The sequence below is a fragment of the Paralichthys olivaceus genome, chromosome 1 (genome assembly GCF_024713975.1).
Source record: "Paralichthys olivaceus isolate ysfri-2021 chromosome 1, ASM2471397v2, whole genome shotgun sequence".
In the NCBI taxonomy this organism is placed as follows: Eukaryota; Metazoa; Chordata; class Actinopteri; order Pleuronectiformes; family Paralichthyidae; genus Paralichthys; species Paralichthys olivaceus.
This window is the reverse complement of record NC_091093.1, coordinates 1,936,185-1,956,816: the sequence shown is the minus strand read 5'-3', so window position 1 is coordinate 1,956,816 and position 20,632 is coordinate 1,936,185. Positions and strand designations below refer to the sequence as shown.

At 39.7% G+C, this 20,632-nt stretch overlaps 2 protein-coding genes across 3 annotated transcripts in view; both read left to right on the top strand.

The window, feature by feature from the left end:
* Window positions 1–4,392, top strand: part of dok4 (docking protein 4) — a 50,565-nt gene extending 46,173 nt beyond the window's left edge. For both annotated transcript variants that reach the window (XM_069524678.1, XM_069524729.1), the window contains one exon: window positions 94–4,392. In XM_069524678.1, the coding sequence (XP_069380779.1) occupies window positions 94–227 (134 nt within the window). In that variant the 3' untranslated portion in view covers window positions 228–4,392. The remainder of the gene's footprint in view (window positions 1–93) is intronic.
* A 3,120-nt stretch (window positions 4,393–7,512) lies between these two features.
* Window positions 7,513–20,217, top strand: LOC109624775 (glutamine-dependent NAD(+) synthetase). Its single transcript, XM_020079680.2, has 21 exons — window positions 7,513–7,765; window positions 9,660–9,720; window positions 11,695–11,811; window positions 11,953–12,006; window positions 12,168–12,257; window positions 12,670–12,721; window positions 12,888–12,976; window positions 13,068–13,185; window positions 14,187–14,318; window positions 14,542–14,613; window positions 14,782–14,906; window positions 15,026–15,074; window positions 15,156–15,258; window positions 15,423–15,591; window positions 15,758–15,893; window positions 17,031–17,137; window positions 17,514–17,645; window positions 17,904–17,973; window positions 18,922–19,050; window positions 19,483–19,659; window positions 19,810–20,217. The coding sequence occupies exons 1-21, from the start codon at window positions 7,681–7,683 to the stop codon at window positions 19,843–19,845; spliced, it is 2,103 nt and encodes a 700-aa protein (XP_019935239.2). The 5' UTR covers window positions 7,513–7,680; the 3' UTR covers window positions 19,846–20,217.
* Window positions 20,218–20,632: the final 415 nt, after the last annotated feature.

The following is a 20,632-nucleotide window of genomic DNA, read 5'->3' as shown; positions in this document are numbered from 1 at the left end:
CTTGGCTTTGCCCAGCTACATACATATAAACATAAACATATATAAAAGCAGCTTTAAGCTGTACTAACAGCTGTGTTTCTCCTCTGTCTGTAGGTGACTTGTCAGAGGACGACCTTCTGTCTACCTGTCTGCCTTCTGACCGCCATGCCACACTGCCGATGGCAAATGCACATGAACAGTCCCAGCCGCACGTACACACACATTACCCCACCTACCCTGGACAGTGACACACACAACGTGGACGATGAATGACTTGCAAACACATAGCCACATGCATGCAGGCACACACAATTCACACAATGAAAGAAAAACACTGTCTGCCCTTTATATGTTTGGCAGCCCAACGTCACACCTCACAGGACGTGTTGGTAGCAGGACTAACACTGGCCAACAGGGCGTCTTAAATGCAGGAGAAGGGAAACAAATTGAATTCTGCTAAAGACTACAAGGAAGTGCAGCTGCCACAGTTCCATATAGACAGGAGGAATCTGACATTTTTCTAGACTCACATTGGCATGTGTTGCCTACCAATTAAAGTAAGGACTGAAAGCTCTCAGCATGTTTTAAAACCACCTAGGCTGTATTGCATGTTGTCCAACTACATCTTAAGACAGAAGTGTTTATACCTGTTCTAATTGGTCCCTCTAAAACCTTCATGAGCCCTTTCACAGGAATTTTCTCTACTGAATTTATACCGTTTTATACATGGAATTTGAACATTAGATGCCGCTTTGGTTGTCCTCAGCATATATTTAACATATATTTAAGACACTTACCCAATTCTTGACTGGTTTTTCTCATTTTCATATGCATACAGATGTGCATTCTCAACCCCTTTAGTATTACAACTATCGCTGGGACCCATATTTATTATTGTTAAGACTGGACAAGCTTGGCAGCCCTGCCTCATGTGACGTTACATGCTTTTTCTTAGGAAAATAGGAAAACAGGTTTGTATAAATGATTTTTTAAATTATAAGTCATTACAAAAGTCAATAATGTCACAATAATTATCAAGTAATTGTACTTGTAAATTTCCCAGAGAGTTATATGATTTGGTCTTTATTAAAAGGAAAGATTAGGGATTTCCTTGAATGAAATGCTCAATTGTAATTCAACCATTGGTCAGTTTCTATGTGAGACTTATTGAAACACCATGAATGCCTTTAAGGAGAGATTGTAAGAATTTGTGCGGCATGATTTACAAAGTCCATAAAACTTAAAGACCACAAAAACATGGGAGTATACTTGGCAGGCATTTCATGTCACCTTGGACATGGCCATTCAGGATAGGTATAAACATTTTGGCAATGTATTGGATGACAAATGATAGAAACTAGCTTTTTAAAGAATAATATGATGTCTTTACAGACCAGCCTATAAATATAATTCTGTGTGGACCAGGCTGCATGGTGCCAAAAAGCGCCACATGGACTGTACCAAAACATTGACATCTGAAATACCCAATGTGCCAGCTCCAGCTAACACTGAGATTGGTAGTTTAACAGTGTGTGTGCATTTGGATCAATGCCTTTGGATATTCTGACAGCTGATGGAACTTTGCAGTTTCTCAGTAAAACCCTGTTATTTTCTTAGGTTATTTAAAGGTTAGAAGTAATGAAGGGGCGTAAAGTGGAGAGTTCAATGATTTTAGCCCAAACTTTAGGATTGCACATCACTGGTCTTGGTTTGGGGTCTAATATTTAGAAGTACCAATCAGGTTCACTCCAAAAGACATGGGTGAAGGCTGAAGGCAGTTTTAGGCTCAGTCACAAGTTTAGTTGTCCACACAAAGTTTTCTTGTTGAATTTGCAACAATTCCTGATTATTTCACTTTAGGTTTGACCACCAACAAATGTGCTTTTGTTTCACCTGGTTTATCTGCTGACTTTGTTATGCCTCTGCACCGGCGATAGCCACTGGCTGGAGGTATTACGTTTTCAGGTTGTCCGTCAATCCATTCGTATGTCTGTCGACCCATTCTTGGAACGAGATATCTTGAGAATGCCTTGAGGGAATTTCTTCCAATTTGGTACAAATACTCACTTGGACTCATGGATAAACTGATTCGATTATAGTGGTCAAGGTCAATGACCTCACAGAGCTCATTTGTGCCTTGTGAAGGTGATATCACTGGATAGCCGTCGAGGAATCCTTTCACATCAACTTGGACTCAAGGATTTTGTTAGCCAAAGGTCAAAGGTCACAGATGCCTCACAAAGTATGTTAATGTTTTTCTTGAACATTATATCTTAAGATCAGCTTGAGGGAATGTCTTTAAATTTGGTAGAAATGTTCACATGGACTCAAAGATTTACTGATTAGATTTTGGTACCTAGAGGTCAAAGGTCAAGCTCACTGCGACATCTGATATATTAGGACTGTCCGTACGGAATTTTATTGGTAAAATTCACTTTGACTTACTGATTAACTGTTAGATTCCAGTGGTCAAAGGTCAGGGTCATGGTGGCCTCCAAAAACATGAATGTGATAATCAATTGGTTGTCACTTAGACACAAAGATATATCTTTTTACACATCAGTGGTCAAAGGTCACAATGACCTTATATGAATCTGGAAGATAAATGTAGAAATGTACACAGACACTGCTGGTTGGTGAAGGCATACAACAGCAGTGCAGTAATTCTAGTTACTCTGTTGATGTGTTCCAATCATCACATAAATTTCAGCTACAAGGTTAAAATGAATATGTAAAATTTGCCTGGAGGTATAAAAGACTCATATTGTAAGAAAACAGAATTACCTGTCAGTACTATCCTCATTCACAAAATTATATTGCATTTGTGTCCTTTGTCAAAGTCTTCCCATAAAAGAGGTAAGGACCAAACTCTGCTAATGTCAAAGTGTATCATCATCAGGGGACGGCACTAAACCAGAACTATGTCCATACCCGATATAGGTGAAAATCCAATACATACCTGCTCTCGTGGCACTCCTACATGAGAGATTCTTGGTGTAATTATTCCTGATCTTTATATGGAAACATTAAACTCACTCTTCATCTGCTCCACGTCCCACCACTGGCCTTGAGAATCACCAAAAACTGTTTGACCATTTCACCAGACCAAAAAGGGGACAAAGACAAATATAGAGGATTTTGTTTGTAAGACAGCTTGACTTTGCTACATACTGCCTTTGCCTTCTATTACACTAAAACAAAGAGCTTTGCTATATTCATTTTGTTGGGATTTGGTGGGTGTTTTAGTGGTGGGAGGGAGAGGATTAATATCCCATGAAGGCAGCCATAACTAGAAAGGTTAGATCATGTTTTTCTCTGTGGGCTCATCATCTCGTCATTGCTGCCTTTGGATTCTTTCACAAGGGTTTAAGACTGTTGGTCTGACTGTGGAGATTACATCGTCATAAAATACCTGTGTCTATGCATGTGTCTAGATCTGATGTAGCTCAATTAATCCCGGAAACCTTGTGTAATTAACATTTCATGGTTTTGACATTATTTTACAATGACAGGGCTAAGCATTCTGTTGGTTATGTATGATACATCATGCAGGTTATGCATTGTGTGTAGATGTGTTTTTGTGAAGTTACATGCTATATAACCTGAGTTTGCTGCCCTCTTGAGAGAATCTTGTACATATTGCTATTTATTTTGTATGGCGTGTGTGTGTGTGTGTGTGTGTGTGTGTGTGTGTGTGTGTGTGTGTGTGCGAGAGAGTTAAAGAGAGACAAGTGTGATGTGAGGGATTATTGTAACGTGTATATTTTAATCACAGACACTCATCGTGTTTTTGCACCATTTTTTGTTGGGTGGTATGGCCTGTCCAAACTCTATCAGCGGGATACTTTACACAGGAATCTGCAATTGAATGAACAAAAAGAACACATTTACCATCCTGTCTTCTGCACCACCGCCTCTCACAGGGTGAATCTTTTGTCTTAGATTAATCACATTTACACCCCCTGTGCCATGCTGCCATTTTCTCTCTTTGTATGAGACAGAATCTGTCGCAGGAAGAATCCTTCAGATGATTGGTTCATGAAGGATACTCAGAGAAGCAAAGCTCTCTGTGAAATAACCTGTGTAGAATGAGCACAACAAACAGAACCAGCTTGAAGCGGTTTTATTGAACCAACAAAGAGCTAATGAAATCAGACCAAGTCTAATCTGGTTTAGTACATTACTTTGAAACAGTCCTGAAACATCAAGCACAGATCACATCCCATGAAATGTTTCGGCAAAACTCTGATATTGTGCGATATGTACAAAACCTATATATGAAATAGGATCCACAATAAGATCAATTTCAGTTGAAGAGCTAATGTTAAGTTGAATTATTCTACTCTACTCGGTTTGTACAAGTGTCATATCATTCATATGGTGGAAGAACAGATTAAATACCTTCACACCTTTTGTCTGTGTCGTTTGTGGATTTGAGGGAGACTGGACTCAAATAAACTGGCAAGAAGGTGTAGAGAATAATTTACTATAAGTACACAGGCTGACAGTTGCTATGGCTGGCAGGTGTCAAACTAAGATGCTGTCAGGAACTAAACAGTAGGTAACACTGCAGAGCCTAGCACACGAACTGACCAGGAGAACTGGAAGCACACACTACAAACACAAGGGAAGCTGGGATAATAGGACGCAAGTGAAACATTAGGGTGAGGCAGATAATCATTAGTGAGGACAGGAGGTAAAGCAGACGACAGAAGGTAAGTGATATCAAAATAAAACTGGAAATAAGGATCCAAAGGCATGTCACAATTTACAAACAAAGTATGTTTCTGTGTATTTCTTGTTTAATTTTTCTTTTAAATATGGAATTTTCTAACACTACTGTTTAATACAAAGCAGACTAGAGATTAAGAAACACAGAGGTGCTGTGAGCTGTGTCACTATGCAACAGAAATGTATTTCCATTTTGGCATGTTAACATGCCAGCTAATTACTGATTAAGTACAACTGAGACTAAATGGTTATTTGACTTGCAGGTATTTAATTTTGGTTGTTTAGACAAATTCAAATTGAGGTCTAATGATGGTACTCATACTGTATTGAGGGAACAAAATTAAAGTGTAAACAGGATTGCATTATAAAAGTCGGGAAAACATCTCACTCTTAACAAATGTCAAGCTCCTGGAGGCACTGGAGGGGATCAGCATAGTTAGATGGATACATCACCTGCATGGGAACAATGAATGTCTGAACCAAATGTTCCAGTTCATCCGGTACATTTAAGCCATTTTAATGAATAAGTGAAAAAAACATTGACTTTGACAGTGGTTGTGTTGCATAAAAAGTCAGGTCCAAACTATTCGAAATTAAACTGAAAGATGAAGTTTGAGGAAAAGAGAAAGTATTGATTGGATACATGAGTTTCCCTGTAAAATTATATGTCCCCATACCACTGAGATGTTTGAAATGTCAGAGAATAAGACATGAAGAAGCTCAGTATAGAGCAGAGGCCAGGGTGTCAGATGTGCTGAAGAGAATACAAACAGGATGTTATATGAAAGAAAAGGAAACCCAAAGATGCAAAACGAAAGTGCAAAACAAGTGTCATATGCTGAAGTACTAAAGCAAGTATTGTGGGGCATGAATCCACATTTCACTTTGAGCACAGACTTAAAAAAGGTAATCCCTGGGGCAGAATTTGATTCTCTCTACACAGGTTTACATGAGTGTAATTTGTGGGAAACTGTATTATTGGAGGGGAGAGAGGAAGTTGATTGGGCAACAAAATGATCTTTCTACAGGAAGTAAATAAATCAGGAAGTAATGTAAGGAAGGGTTTAGCAAAAAGCAAAAGGATAAGGGAAGAAAAGGCAACATTTAACAAAGCAAAGACACAATGTTATTTCCTTTTCATGAATTAATGACTTGTTTTCACACAACCATCCACTTAGCTCTCAAACTGACAAGTAACAGAAGAGAAGAAAAAGCTGTTGTTTTTGAATATATATGCAAAACACTCACATTTAGACATATGTAAGAAACCAGACACACACACACACACACACACACACACACACACACACACACACACACACACACACACAAGTTAGCAAATACTAATAAACACACTCATGATTCCAAACCTCCAAACACTGGACCTCCAAAAGGGGAGATGTCTCAAAATAACAAGAATTTACATATTTCCTTATAAAATGTCTTTGCTTAGTACTATTTTTCACTATTTTGTAAGAGAAAGCAACTGTTTGCACACTAATATTTTATTCTTATGCACAAAAAGATTTTTACTTGCCACATAGAACCATCCTGTGTGTACAGAATGTACATACTCAGCATTTTATTTTTTTTTAATTTAACTTTAAATTCATTGTTTTTATTCTGTTGTTGTTTTTTATATACATTATATATCTTTATTCTCTTGTCTCTCTCATTCTGAACTGCCTGCTGCTGGAACAAATGAATTTCCCACATGTGTGAATCGATAACTTTTTATCTAATCTAATCTTAAGTGATGAACAAAATAATTTAAAATAATGTATAAACCATTCAAAAGAGGGCTTGCAATTTCTCTACTACAATGAATATTTAATTTATTTATAATGATTATTATAATGTTAAACAAGTCAGAAACATCCAAATGAAACACACACACAGTGAGATCAGAGCTCGTTCATGAAGCAGCAGTTCAGAGACTTAGTTGAAGAACAGTGGAAACAGTGAAAACACAGAGTTTCTCTGGTCACAGCTGCTCAGGGATCAGTTACTGCAGTGGGTTTGTTTGTATCGAGCTGGAGTTTCTGTTTCCTCCTCCACTCTGAGTTTATGAGACTCATTTAACCATCATGAAAAATGACTCTTCAACATGTTGTGCTCAGTACAACACGAGACGCTCACAGTCAGGACTCAGTGATAAAATGACCTGAGCGATGCGCAGACATGATCTGACACCATCGATTAATAACTAAACACATGACGTCAGTTTGTTTCTAAATCATCCCAATAAAAGAAACTGAGAACTCATTGTTTTAAAGTGTGAACTGACACAACACTGCAAACAGCAACTACTGCACAACAGTCAGCATTGACAGGCACACTCCAATCCTGCATGAGACTGAGGTTAGGACATTTATTTCCTTATTTATTTATTTTCTTATTCGTTTATTTCCTTATGTTGGTATTTATTTATGTATTTATTAACTTTTTCATTTATTCATTTTTATACTTATATATATATATATATATATTTTGGTCCTCCACAGTCAGAATCTTATGTCATTGACCTTGTCATGCAATTCCAAGGGGGAGCTTCTGATGGACACCTGCCCCGCCCGTTTCTGTGACATCAGTCACATGATGTCCCTGCCATCTTATAGTTAAGGTAAAGCTTGACTAGATTTAGAACAGGAAATAAACCGACTGAATTTAACGTGTCCCACATTACCCCGTGTTCCAGATCACCCAGAATTAACCCCGTAGCAGTAGTAGTAGTAGTAATGTGTCTGTTCTCCTGCTGGGGGCAGTACAACGCGCTCAGGTTGAAGCGCACAGAAGCAGCAGCAGCAGCAGAAGAAGACAGTGCAGCTGAGGGGCAGCAGACAGTCTCTGCTCAGGGTTCACTGGAGCACAGAACCACAGTACACTACTTCTTACTTACCCACCTTCTCTCATACATCGTGCAGACATCGTGTCCCAGCGCTCAATCTTTATCTGCTCACCGACACGAACATGGGACGAAAAGTGACTGTGGCTACTTGCTCGTTGAATCAATGGGCTCTGGACTTTGAAGGCAACTTGGAGAGAATCCTGAAGAGTGAGTGTAACTCATACCAATACGATGCTGATACAACACTGCCACTCGTACTACTGCTGTGCCTTTGACTCCATTAAGGCTAAAGTCGTCTGATTCTGTAGACCTACCCTGCGTTTAACTGGTACAACATCACACCACGATCACAGCTGACGTGAACATGAAGGACTCTCTGTTTATGACCCTTACTGACACCAGTCACTAACATTCACAAAGACTCTTGCATGTCCCATGGCGGATGTCATGTCAGTGACCATCAAATTAAGTTCGACCAATCTTAAACAAAAACTAGTGGACGGATGGAAAATCTCACATTGTTGTTGTCACATTGTTCCCCTTCCTCACCAAAATGACAACATCAGTGTGACAGCAACTTAACAGATATAGAACCATGCTGATTGTGCAGGTACAAGTTTAAATATGACAGTGTCTTAACAAATAAACTGTTGACCAACAAACTACCATAACCCTCAAAACAATTTGCTATTAATGGTTGAGTATGTGTTCCTGCTAGGGGCCACCTCTGGTTTTAGGTATTTATGACTTTTTAGCATCCCTTAACTTCTACTTGAAAATTGGTGTTATGCTAAAATTAGTTATATATAGAAATCAATAGTTATAAATGTATTAATAATATCCTTATGTGTATAAAGAATACTGCTATTAATATCTCAGATGTAAGATGAGACCATTTATTTGATTTACTCAATAAATAACCTCCTATTAGATTCTGTCCAAGATGTTATAGAAAAACCTTCAAATGTGTTTTGCATTTAAATAATAATGAAGGCATCACTGAAATGTTCAAACCCAACTATTTTGAAAGTAATTTAGATTTTCTGTGACAACTCTGTAACTTGTTGTTCTCAGTGATGAATCTCCAGCAGGATTTCAAATCTCAAATGTTTATTCCCATATTCAAAAGCATGGTCTTTCATTTTGAGAGCATTATGTCTTCATTGCAGGTTCCGATCTTGTAATGATTTCCCTGAGAACCCTGCCCATGTGCAAATGCGTGCACTCAGATATATTGTTGCTGCACAAATGTTCTGTGCCTTAGTTTGACTCCTCCTCCACTTGCATGACAACATTTGCAGCGCACTGCGCCCACTTCAAGTTTAAAGTTAAGAGTCATTTGCCTGTGAGCCAACATTAGGATAGTTAGAAAAACACTCAAGCAGGTATTCCATCACAATGATGTCAATCAATCGAGCCCCATGTCTGTGCATGTCTCAGGGACACAGAACAAACTTGAAAGCAATGAAATATTTAATTGCAGCACCAGAATTTTTGAGAACATCTTACGTAATCGTTAGCCAGTGTTTGCTATTCATCATGGCAAAAGCCGTTTAAGAAGGCTTGTGTTCAACAAATGACTCTCCAGCATTAAGGTAAAAATAGATGGACTGTAGTTATTTTACTCTTATCAACCGCTCACTGCGCTTTGCAGTACAAGTGACATTCACCATTCACACACTCACTCATACAGCCCTTATATACACACTGCTCTTTTCATATTATCATATCACTGCCTACATTGCAGTAGCCATAGGGTGAACTCAGTTTTATTGCCCATTACTGTTTGTAGATGTAGTGAAAAACCTTTTCTCTATACATCAACATTTTTTAATTGATTTACAATAGCAATATCCCAGGGTATTCCATCAAGTTATCATTATAGACATAGTGATGGCTTAGATGTATTTGTAAATAAAATGTTATTATTTTTTATCACCATTATCATGAGATGTCTTTATTGAATATTTAGCCAATCGTGGATTTCCACCCAACATTGCGCAATGCCATTACCTAATAGGCTTTTTTAATAGGCAATTTTAAATGCATATGTGTGTGTGTTTACGTGGAAACAAAAATCCTGTCTGTGTGTTTCTCTCAGGTATTGAGATTGCGAAGAATCGTGGAGCCAAATACAGACTGGGCCCAGAGCTGGAGATATGGTATGGCGGGAAAAGCATGAATTAGTTTAAAGAGTATTTCCCTATATCTGAACATTATAGTATGATTATGTCCTGGGTGGCTGGTGCTCAGGAGGTAGAGCAGGTCATCCATTATTTGGAAAGTTGGTGGTTTTGATCCCTGAATCCTTCAGTCTGCCTGTGTCCTTTGGCAAGACACTGAACCCTAAACCAAACCTGATGGCATCAGTGTGTGAATGTATGATTGATTGAGAAGCACTATAAAAGGTAGTGCTGTATGGAGGGTGTCTGAAGAAGTGAATGTGACTCCTAATGTAAAAGTAGTTAAAACTAGAAAAGGGCTCGATCAATCATCAATCAATCAATCAATCAAATTTTATTTGTATAGCCCATACTCACAAATCAGAATTTGTCTCATAGGGCTTTAACAAGCTGTGACATCCTCTGCCCTTAAACCTCGACAAGAGGAAGGAAAAACTATCAAAAAACTATCAAAAAGCGATAAGGCACAGGGACTCCAGGGGAGAGGTCAAGTCAGTAACATGCATTGATGTGACATTAAATTATTTGATGTGCTGAGGAAGGAGAAGAGGAAAGAGAAGCTCCATGTGTCCCTCGACATTCTAGACCTATAGCAGCATAACTAAGAGCAGGTCTAAGACAAACCTGAACCAGCTCTAACTATAAGCTTGATCATAAAGGAAGGTTTTAAGCCTACTCTTTAACATAGAGAGGGTGTCTGCCTCCCAAACTCAAACTGGGAGATGATTCCACAGGAGAGCAGCTTGATAGCTTAAGGCTCTGGCTCCTACTCTACTTTTAGAGACTTTAGGGACAACAAGTAAGTCTGAATTCTGGGAGCGCAGTGCTCTAGTGGGGTGATATGGTACTATGAGCTCTTTAAGGTAAGATGGTGCCATATTATTAATGGCCTTGTAGGTGAGGAGGAGAATTTTAAATTCTATTCTTGATTTAACTGGAAGCCAGTGTAGTGAAGCTGATACAGGAGAAGTGTTATCTCTTTTCACACGTGCTGCAGCATTTTGGACAAGCTGCAGGATCTTTAACGTCTGGATGTGACAAAGGCATGGACTAGTGTTTCTGCATCTTTTTGAAAAATTTTGTAAGTGAAAGAAGGCGGTCCTAGAAATTTGGACAAATCAGGATCAGAGATGACTCCCAAATTCCTGACTGCTTCATTGGAATCCAGGGCAATGTCATCTAGTGCAGCTATATCATTAGATAATGTATCTCTAAGGTGTTTAGGGCCAAGTATTAGAACCTCTGTTTTATCTGAGTTTAATAAGAGAACATTCTGGGTCATCCAGGTTTTTATGTCCTTGAGACATGCTTGAAGTTTAGTTAATTGATAACACTGTTCAGGTTTTATTGATTAGTATAATTTGGTGTCATCTGCATATCAGAGGACATTTTACTGATAATGTTTCCTAGTGGAAGAATATATAATGACAATAGTATTGGGCCGAGCACAGAACCCTCAGGAACATCGTGGTTAACTTTGGTGCGCACAGATGACTCATAATTAATTTGCACAAATTGGAATCAATCTGAAAAATAGGATTTAAACCAGTTTAGGGCGGTTCCTTTAATGCCAAATAACTGTTCTAGTCTCTGTAATAGAATTTGATGATCAATAGTGTTGAATGCTGCACTAAGATCTAACAGGACTACACAAACCCTTGATCTGAAGCTAATAGAAGATCATCAGTGACTTTTGCCAAGGCTCTGTCTGTGCTGTGATGAGCTCTAAACCCCGACTGAAAGTCTTTATATACATGACTTTCCTGGAGAAACTACTATTTAGATGTTCAATTTTGACACTGTATGATATTACAAGGTTGATTATGGCCAAAATCATCTTTGTCCAAAATACTGTTTACTGGATAACCAGCATGAAAACACTAAGTGACTTGTAGCTCAGAGTTTTTAGTCACTCACCTGCCATCTCTTTTCTACTTCACTGCATTTTTACAGTGGGTATGGCTGTGCAGACCACTTCTATGAGTCAGACACGTTGCTCCACAGCTTTCAGGTCCTTAGGAAACTTCTGGAGTCTCCCATCACCCAGGACATCATCTGTGATGTGGGAATGTGAGTATCACCTTCAAATAGTTAGACCAGCCACAGTATTAGCAGTAGTATGTTATGTAATGGAAACAGGAGGTCATTTGATATTATTGTTAAGTCTTTTTTCAGTTTCAATCCTTTAAGTGTTTGATTCTGCTCCCTCAGGCCTGTTATGCATCATAATGTTCGCTACAACTGCAGGGTTCTGTTCCTCAACAGGTATTTCAGCAGTCCACTGTTCACACACACACACACACACACGTTTATATATTTATATTTCCATACACATACCACATTCAAGCTCATTTATTAAGAGATTCCTGTTGAGATACATATGATGTGTGTGTGTGTGTGTGTTAATATACGTATTTATCATGTAGAAAGATACTGCTGATCAGACCTAAAATACTGATGGCCAACTACGGGAACTACAGAGAGATGCGGTGGTTCTCACCTTGGAATCAGTTAAGGTTGGTAATCACGTTTTAAAGTCTTTTATAACCACTAATTTGTCTCTGTATACAAACTTTATGAAAGCTTTAGAATTTTGTACTTGGCTATTTATTTGTTGGGTATAAAATATGGAAAAGAGACAGTTCCAGTTATAACACACTTGAATTTTCCCTCTTTAGTAAATGAACTACCTTAATCTGACAGGTTTTCAGTAAATCATGAAAGGGGACAGAAATGTCATATTGCACTTCCAAGAAGTTTGAGGAAGTTGAGGAGACAGATTGTGTAAATGTGCGCAGCAGAAGTCAAAATATCCTGGCTTTTAATAAATGGTATGAGTCAACCTGCAAAAATCACTGAATCTTGTATTTGCATCATGCAGCTTGATTGTACCTGTTTCTTGATTTTCTTTTTGTTTGTATCCTTAAGGAAAGTGGAGGAATATTTCCTGCCCAGAATGATCCAGGAGGTAACAGGGCAGGTAAAACAAAAACTCTGTCATTATTGTGTATTTTTAAAAGGTGCTACACAAATAAATTATTATAATCATCTGTGTTTAGCTGATCATCTGAAAGAGGACACAGACCATTTACTCTCCACAGAAAGTGGCAGTGATTTCAGTGTCCGGTCTTTTCTGTCTTCATCAGGATACAGTCCCATTTGGTGAGTGTGTGCTCTCCACAAAGGACACCTGTATTGGCACTGAAATATGTGCAGAGCTCTGGAACCCCAGAAGGTAGAGCAACAGAGGGTTGTATGGGTAGTTTTCTGCATAATGTTGAAAATGCTTGAAACTCAGCAGACTGAATGCTTTCTCTTTTCCTTAGCCCCCATATTGGGATGGGTCTAGATGGTGTTGAGATCTTCACTAATTCCTCTGCTAGCCACCATGAGCTCCGCAAAGCTGATCAAAGAGTCACCCTGGTCAAGTCAGCCACCACCAAGGTATGCCTAAACCTGGAGCAGACATGGTTTCATCTGTTCATGTAGACAAATTACACGTTGGTGATTATGCTTGGTACAGATGCATGTTCTTTAAGAAAATACCACAAGGTGTATAACACAGTTGCAATGTTAATCCGAGCAATCATTTGCTTATGCTCTAAAAATGGCAACTTGCCGAGACAATTGTTTTTTTTTGTCACCAATTTGACCAGACACAGAGAATGCAAAGCTGAGATCACCAGAGGACAGTGTTGGACAACAATTGAAGAACAGAGTACCACCATAACATGTGGTGTTTTTAGTGTATATGTATATATGCAGACGTTTGATTAAACACTCGGGATTGGCTTGCTTTTTTAATTCTTACCACACAACAGCCAGTTACCAGTTATGTTTCATTTCCAAAACATCAAACATAAATTCCCCAACATCATAACATTTCATGTTGCCACTCAGCTCAGCTCAGCTCAGCTCAGCTCAGCTCGTGTCTGGGCCACTCCTCTTTGTCACACCTCTGTGTGTCAGTGTCCATGTGTCAGTCAGCTTCTCCCTGTGGCAGCTCTTTCAGCTGCCTTTTAATTTGGGGGTGATCAGCTAACATCAGCTGCACTGATTACTTTCACAGTTGCAATATTTGTATCTGACAATTGTGTCACAAATATAAGGGTTTGCAAAGCTTCCTGTACCCATTTCAAAGTAAAAGCACTCAACATTTCTGTTGACTGAATCCATTAATTTGTTTATACAAGATTTGTATTGTTATTGCAGGACAGGAAGATGCAAGGCTTCATACTGTAGAATTCTGGCACTAACTGAGTACATACGTTACGTTTATTTAAGAAAATACAGTACTCATACCAGAAAGCCACGTAGCAGCTGTGCAGCAGATACACTGCCTGTGTGAACAACAGACGTGTGTGAGACGCAGCAGATCAGCGGTGCAGCTGGTGTGGCCCAGGTGTGAGTCCGTCCTGCATTCAATGTATGTCGTATTGTTTCAGAGTGGAGGTATCTACCTGTATGCCAACCAGAAGGGCTGTGATGGAGACCGTGTCTACTATGATGGTTGTGCCATGGTGGCCATCAACGGAGACATTGTGGCGCAGGGAGCCCAATTCTCCCTTGACGATGTGGTATGTGTGGACCATTGACTGAGTCAGACCCAGTTCAAGATGCACCAATGTGACATTACTGTCAAAGCCGATAAAAAGACAAGCAATGTGTCCAGATTTCCTGTGTGTGCGGGTGAATTGGATATGTGTTACAGGGCAGCTGACTCTGTGTGTGAGGACAGGCAGACAGCATTCATGAGCCTCAGGGTAAACCTTTGTGTTTGTATGTGCGTGTGTGTGGTAGGAGGTGATTATAGCCACAGTTGACCTTGAGGATGTGCGGAGCTACAGAGGAGAAATATGCCAGCCACACTTGGTGAGACAGCACCAGCCATTTTAAAGTTGCCAATATTATGTCTTATTGCTGATTCCATTGTTCTTACTTATTGTTGCCTTTCCTCATATCTGAAGTATAAGAGTGCTTAACAACATTAGAGCGTGTCACATTAGTTCCTCTCTGTTTTCTCTTACTTTTCTGCTGTAGGAAAGTGAACCCAAACCTTACCACAGGGTCAAAGTTGACTTCTCCTTATCTACTGATAATGATCTCTACCTCCCTACCCACCAACCGTTGACATGGCCCTTTCATACACCAGAAGAAGAGATCAGGTACATAATATGTTTTTTTCTTTGACAGAAGAAAATTATCATCTCTCCACCAAAAATTTAGAAGGGAATTTATCTTTATTGAAGTCCACTGTAAAGCAGGTGTCACCTGTGTTGTTCAGTCTAGGGCCGGCCTGCTGGCTGTGGGACTACCTAAGGAGAAGTGGACAGGTGAGGAAGAACCCACACTGAAAACAATGCTGCCGTGCTGTTTGGTAATGACATTCATGTTTGTGACGATATTTGTTCCAGGCTGGTTTCTTGTTGCCTTTGAGTGGAGGCGTCGATAGCTCCTCCACTGCCTGTATTGTCCACTCTATGTGTGTGCTGGTGTGCCAGGCTGTGGAGGACGGCAGTGAGTTTAATTCAGTTTGGAAAAGTATCATTAGATTTATAAAAAAATGATGATGATAATGTTCAGGGGGAGCAGATGAGTTACATCAGCTCAAAACAGGAGGTTCAAGTCTACTTTCCTCCTCCAGTCCCTCCCCTGTCTCAGTTTGTCTTTCTGTTTGTCAGACATCCAGGTACTGGAAGATGTTCGCAGGGTGGTTGGGGAAGACTCCTACTGTCCCCAAAATGCAAAGGAGCTATGTGGTCGCATCCTCACCACATGTTACATGGCCAGCAAGAACTCCTCTGAGGACACCAGCAACAGGGCCAAAGACCTGGCCAATCAGATTGGAAGGTAGTATTCAACAGGAGATTATATGTTAGTGTATGCTGTGTAAAAAAGAAGCAGGGGATGTTTAGGCACATGAGGGGGATGCCATCTCCTTTAAACCCAAATGACTCAAGATTCACAGCCTGCATGTAAATTTTCATCCCTTTTTCATTTATCTCTTGCTTTGCAGCACACACATGAATATTAACATCGACATGGCAGTGAAGGGCATTCTGGGAATCTTCTCCGCAGTCACTGGAAGGTGGCCTCAGTTTCGTGCCAATGGAGGAAGCCACAGAGAAAACCTGGCTCTGCAGAACATACAGGTCAGATGACCTCTCACACTGTTACTTAGACCACCACACATGTTTTGACAGTTTAACCACAGTCTTCACACTGATGCATCAGTAGCACCACTGTGTTAGTTTTTATCAGCATTTTATCAGCACAGATGGACAGTTTTGTCTTTGCTTCCTCTCTCTCTCTTTCTGTGTGTGTGTGTGTGTGTGTGTGTGTGTTTGTGTGTGTGTGTGTGTGTGTGTGTGTGTGTGTGTGCTAAGGCTGTCAACATTGCTCCAAAATGATGTTTGAATATTCGCTCTAAAAAAACACATACTGTAGGTTCGAACCATTCGAATAAATGCGCATGCGCAATGCGCATTATGTCAATAACAGGAGGAAAAACTAATACAACGAGACATAAGTACTTGTATAGGTATTTTCATTTCATTTCAGTTTTAACATAAAACATACCAACACATTACAAAATAAGTAAGCCTCCCTCTCTCTCTCTCTATGCGCGATTGCGAATACTGATTTAAATAAACAATTTGTTAATAACGGTCAGTGGGTGATGTGAGCTGAAGGAAGTGGGAGTGTATGTTGCGAGTTTAGGGGGCACGTCAGCCAGAGCTGTAGTGGGTGTGTATGTGGGTGAATGAGTGAGTGAGACTGCTGCCTGCTGAACAGAGGGTCGCAGGAAGAAGGATCTGAAGTGCCCATGTTTCGGCTACAAAATCCGAAACCAGCCCAAATTTGTATCCACCCGCCTGGAAACCGTGGTTGTGTCTCACTTTCAGCAGTCAGTGACGCTGTGCAAGTACAACTCTTGTGGTCTGTCCCTGACCTGTCATGCAGTGCGCCCACTCGCAGAGCAGCCGCTGATGTGTTTTTTTCCACAGTTGAATATTAATTTTCACAATCGAATATCCGTTTTATTTTAATATTCGAATGTAGAATATTCGTTGACAGCCCTAGTGTGTGCATGCTCCTTTTCCTTACTTTTTCAATGGGCTGCTTGAGACTTAAGACTTGGTTTTAGGGTTTTAATTAGGCTTCGGTTAGGGTTAGGCATTTAGTTTGGATAGTTTAGAGTAAGGAGCTTGGGAATGTATTATGTCATCGAGTGTCCTCACTAAGGTAGAAGTGCAAACATGTTTGTGTTCGTGTGTTCATGTTCCCAGGCTCGCGTCAGGATGGTCCTGGCCTACCTCTTCGCCCAGCTGAGTCTATGGGCCAGAGGTATGCCAGGTGGATTGCTGGTGCTGGGCTCAGCCAACGTAGATGAGAGGTATAACTGGAGCTGGCTGTTGTTACAATCATAAAAGAAAAAAAGCCTGCATTGGATTTTTTATTGAATCAGAATCATGAGTCTGCTGCTACACTCCAATTCTACAAACCAAAATGCTGCAGACTACACTGGCCAGTGCAGCACATAATAGTATTGAATGTGCATATTGTCCAAGCTCTGGGTGATGGTAAATGTAAAATGTCAGGACTGATGATGTAAAACCTTTGGTATAGTCCTTTATAGAGGTTATTCACTTGTCCACTGGCAAAATTGGAGCCACAAATTACTGAAAGCTACATGTTCTGTTTGTTCAGAGCACATCTAGTGAGAAAAGTTAAAGCCTAAATAATGGATTAAATCACTGTTTGTTCCTCAGCCTGACAGGCTATTTCACCAAGTATGACTGCTCCAGTGCTGACATCAACCCAATAGGAGGCATCAGCAAGACAGACCTGAAGAGCTTCCTGCTTTACTGTGTTGAGCAGTTCCAGCTCACTGCTTTGAGAGGGTAAGGGCTCTGCTGGGTGACATGTCTGTTTGACACCAAACATGTGGGAGGACTTAATGTCTGAGGCAGAAACATGTCCCAGTATTGTCGCCTCTCCGCCAAAAAACTGTCAATTTTCTTGATGTGGACAAGAGTTTACGCCACCATGTGTTACACGCAGCAGCCATTGTTTCTGTGACACTTTGTGTATACTACTAACCACAAATGGTGCACCTTGTATAGTTTTCATTTTATCAGGGGTTTTGATTTTCTCTGCAGAATCCTTGCTGCTCCACCCACAGCTGAACTGGAGCCACTCACAGATGGACAGGTGTCACAGACAGATGAGGTGGGACAGACTACTGTCTACAGACTTATATTCTTCCCCTGAGTAGCATTTTGACATAAAAGTAACTCACTACACTTTTTTTTGCAAATTTCACTAGGTCCTGATTTGGTTTGAGGGCGGGAATATTGTTTCAACTGCAGAACTAATACTCAAGCAGTGTTTGCAGTAATATTAGGGTTAAGGCCAGGGGGGTGATATGTGATCTCCCTGAATATCATAGAAACTATCCATTTCCTTACACTTGGGACCCAGCATTAAATCATTATTTAATACTGTCACAGGACTGACTGAGTTGAAGTTGGTTCTGGATCTACTATATCAGGTTTTAGGTACAACGCTAATGTAAGTAGTAAGCATTCACAATGAAATACTGACCTGATGTTATGTTTTGTATAATACTGTATGGAGTACAGGGTCAAATATACCTCCATGCAGTAGAGTAACAATGCTGCTGCATCACTTCCCACTGTCCTCTTCGTGGGTCATCTTCTGGAGAGGATTTCAGCCTTTTACCATGACATGATGCTTTGTTCTTTGTTTTGAAAACACCTCACTCCCCCTTAAGAATGATCTCATCCAAAGGGGCTCTAGCTACAAGTCAGCAATCATTCACACTTATTCAATTAAATTGTATTTGTATAGCGCCAAATCATAACATATATGTATACGGTTGAATTCTTAAGAATTAAAGTGAAACCCAACAGTTCCCACAATGAGCTTTTTGTGACTGGAGGAAAAAAACTCCGTCATCAGCAGGAAGAAACCTCTAGTAGAACCAGACTCAATGTGGGGGAAATAGGGAGGAGAGGCGATGTATTTTTTTTATTTAAAAGGCTTTACTGGTCTATGTCAAGCAGCTCAGAAACTCTTTACATGGGATTTTTAGTAAATTAGCAATTGCTGTATTTCTTTCCTCTACTCTAAACACCACCACTGCTCCCTCCTCAGGCAGATATGGGGATGACCTACTCCGAGTTATCTGTGATGGGGCGCCTGAGGAAGATCTCCAAGTGCGGCCCGTTCAGCATGTTCTGTAAACTCATTCACATGTGGAAGGACTCTCTCTCAACAATGGAGGTCAGCTCTATCACCATGTGCAACATTTTCCTGCTTGTCTCCTGATGTAGGACAGTGTAATCCCCATCAGAGGAATTTTGTGTATAAATTCTTAAATGAAGGGGTGTCTATGTTTTTAACAAACAAAGGACAATCCAGATTTTCACTAAATCTGCAATAGTATTTTATCTTTTCACTGGTTAGTTCATTATTATAGAATATATTCAGTAGCCTACTTTTCCTAATTGTGTGATTGGCATGAAAGTACAGAATAATAATGTATGTTTTATCAGTATTATTTATAAATATGCATTTAGTAGTGGCTTGTTATAATGAATTATTTTTAGATTTTGATCTGATAAATAATCACATATTTATGAGGTGAAAATAATCACCTCATAAATATAATCTAAAATTGGTCAGTAACAGCACTGTTTTGTTGTCTTTCTTCAGGTAGCCCAGAAGGTGAAGCACTTCTTCAGGATGTACTCAATAAACCGCCACAAGATGACCACGGTGACACCATCTTACCACGCAGAGAGCTACAGTCCGGATGACAACCGCTTTGACCTCCGACCTTTCCTCTATAACACACGCTGGCCCTGGCAGTTCAAGTGCATCGACAACCAGGTAGACAATAGTGCAGACACTTTGCTTCACTTCATTCTCACGTTAGAAAGGTTGCCTGAACCGAACTAAGTAAAAAGAGAAAGACTATGATTATCAACATTAAGGGAAAATTGAATCTCTAAGAAGCTTTTTTCATTTTCTTTCTTACAGGTGTCTCAGATGGCGGAAAATACCCCAAAACAATAACAGCCTGAGGTTTGGACTGACTAGTGAAAATCCATCAGAACTGGGATGAATCTGAAAATCGATTTGTTGGGATTGTCTACATTGTCTACAGCTTTTCTTCAAGTCATGATAAAAAATCTGTTCAATTGTGACAGTTGTCTATATGTTGACTAAATATCATCACTCCCAAAAGTTGTTAGGAAACAATTGTGCGATTAAATAGACCGTACCTTTGATTGGTCGTAGCTGAAATATTTTTTTATCAAATCTATTTGAAACCTTGATGATGCTGATGATGCCCATTTAACTAAATCCACTGTAAGGGTTTTCAGAGTTTTCTAAATTGCAATCACAAAGTATATTCCTAATAAATATTTCACAAATATATCTTCATATCTATATGTTCAATACCTTTTATTATAAACATGACACACTGTCAAAACCATGGTCGTATAGTTTACGACAGATTGTAATACAGCAATTGAACTGGTAAATGGTCTGTATTTATATAGCACTTTTCCATGCACTTCACAATGCAGTTTTACCATTCACCCACTCACACACACATCCTTACAGTGCATCTATGTGCAGCACTGTCTTATTATACATTATTACACATCAGTCACACTCTGCCAGCAGTCGTCAGGGGCAAATTTGGGTTCAGGTTCTTGTGTGTGTGTGTGTCTGAAGAGCAAACCTTGAGCACTTTGAGTGAAATTTACCCTTTCATTCAGTGCATCTATTAGCAGCACTTTTTGTTCCTAGAGGGGCAATTCAGGTTTCAGCATCAACTTAATACCTTAAATAA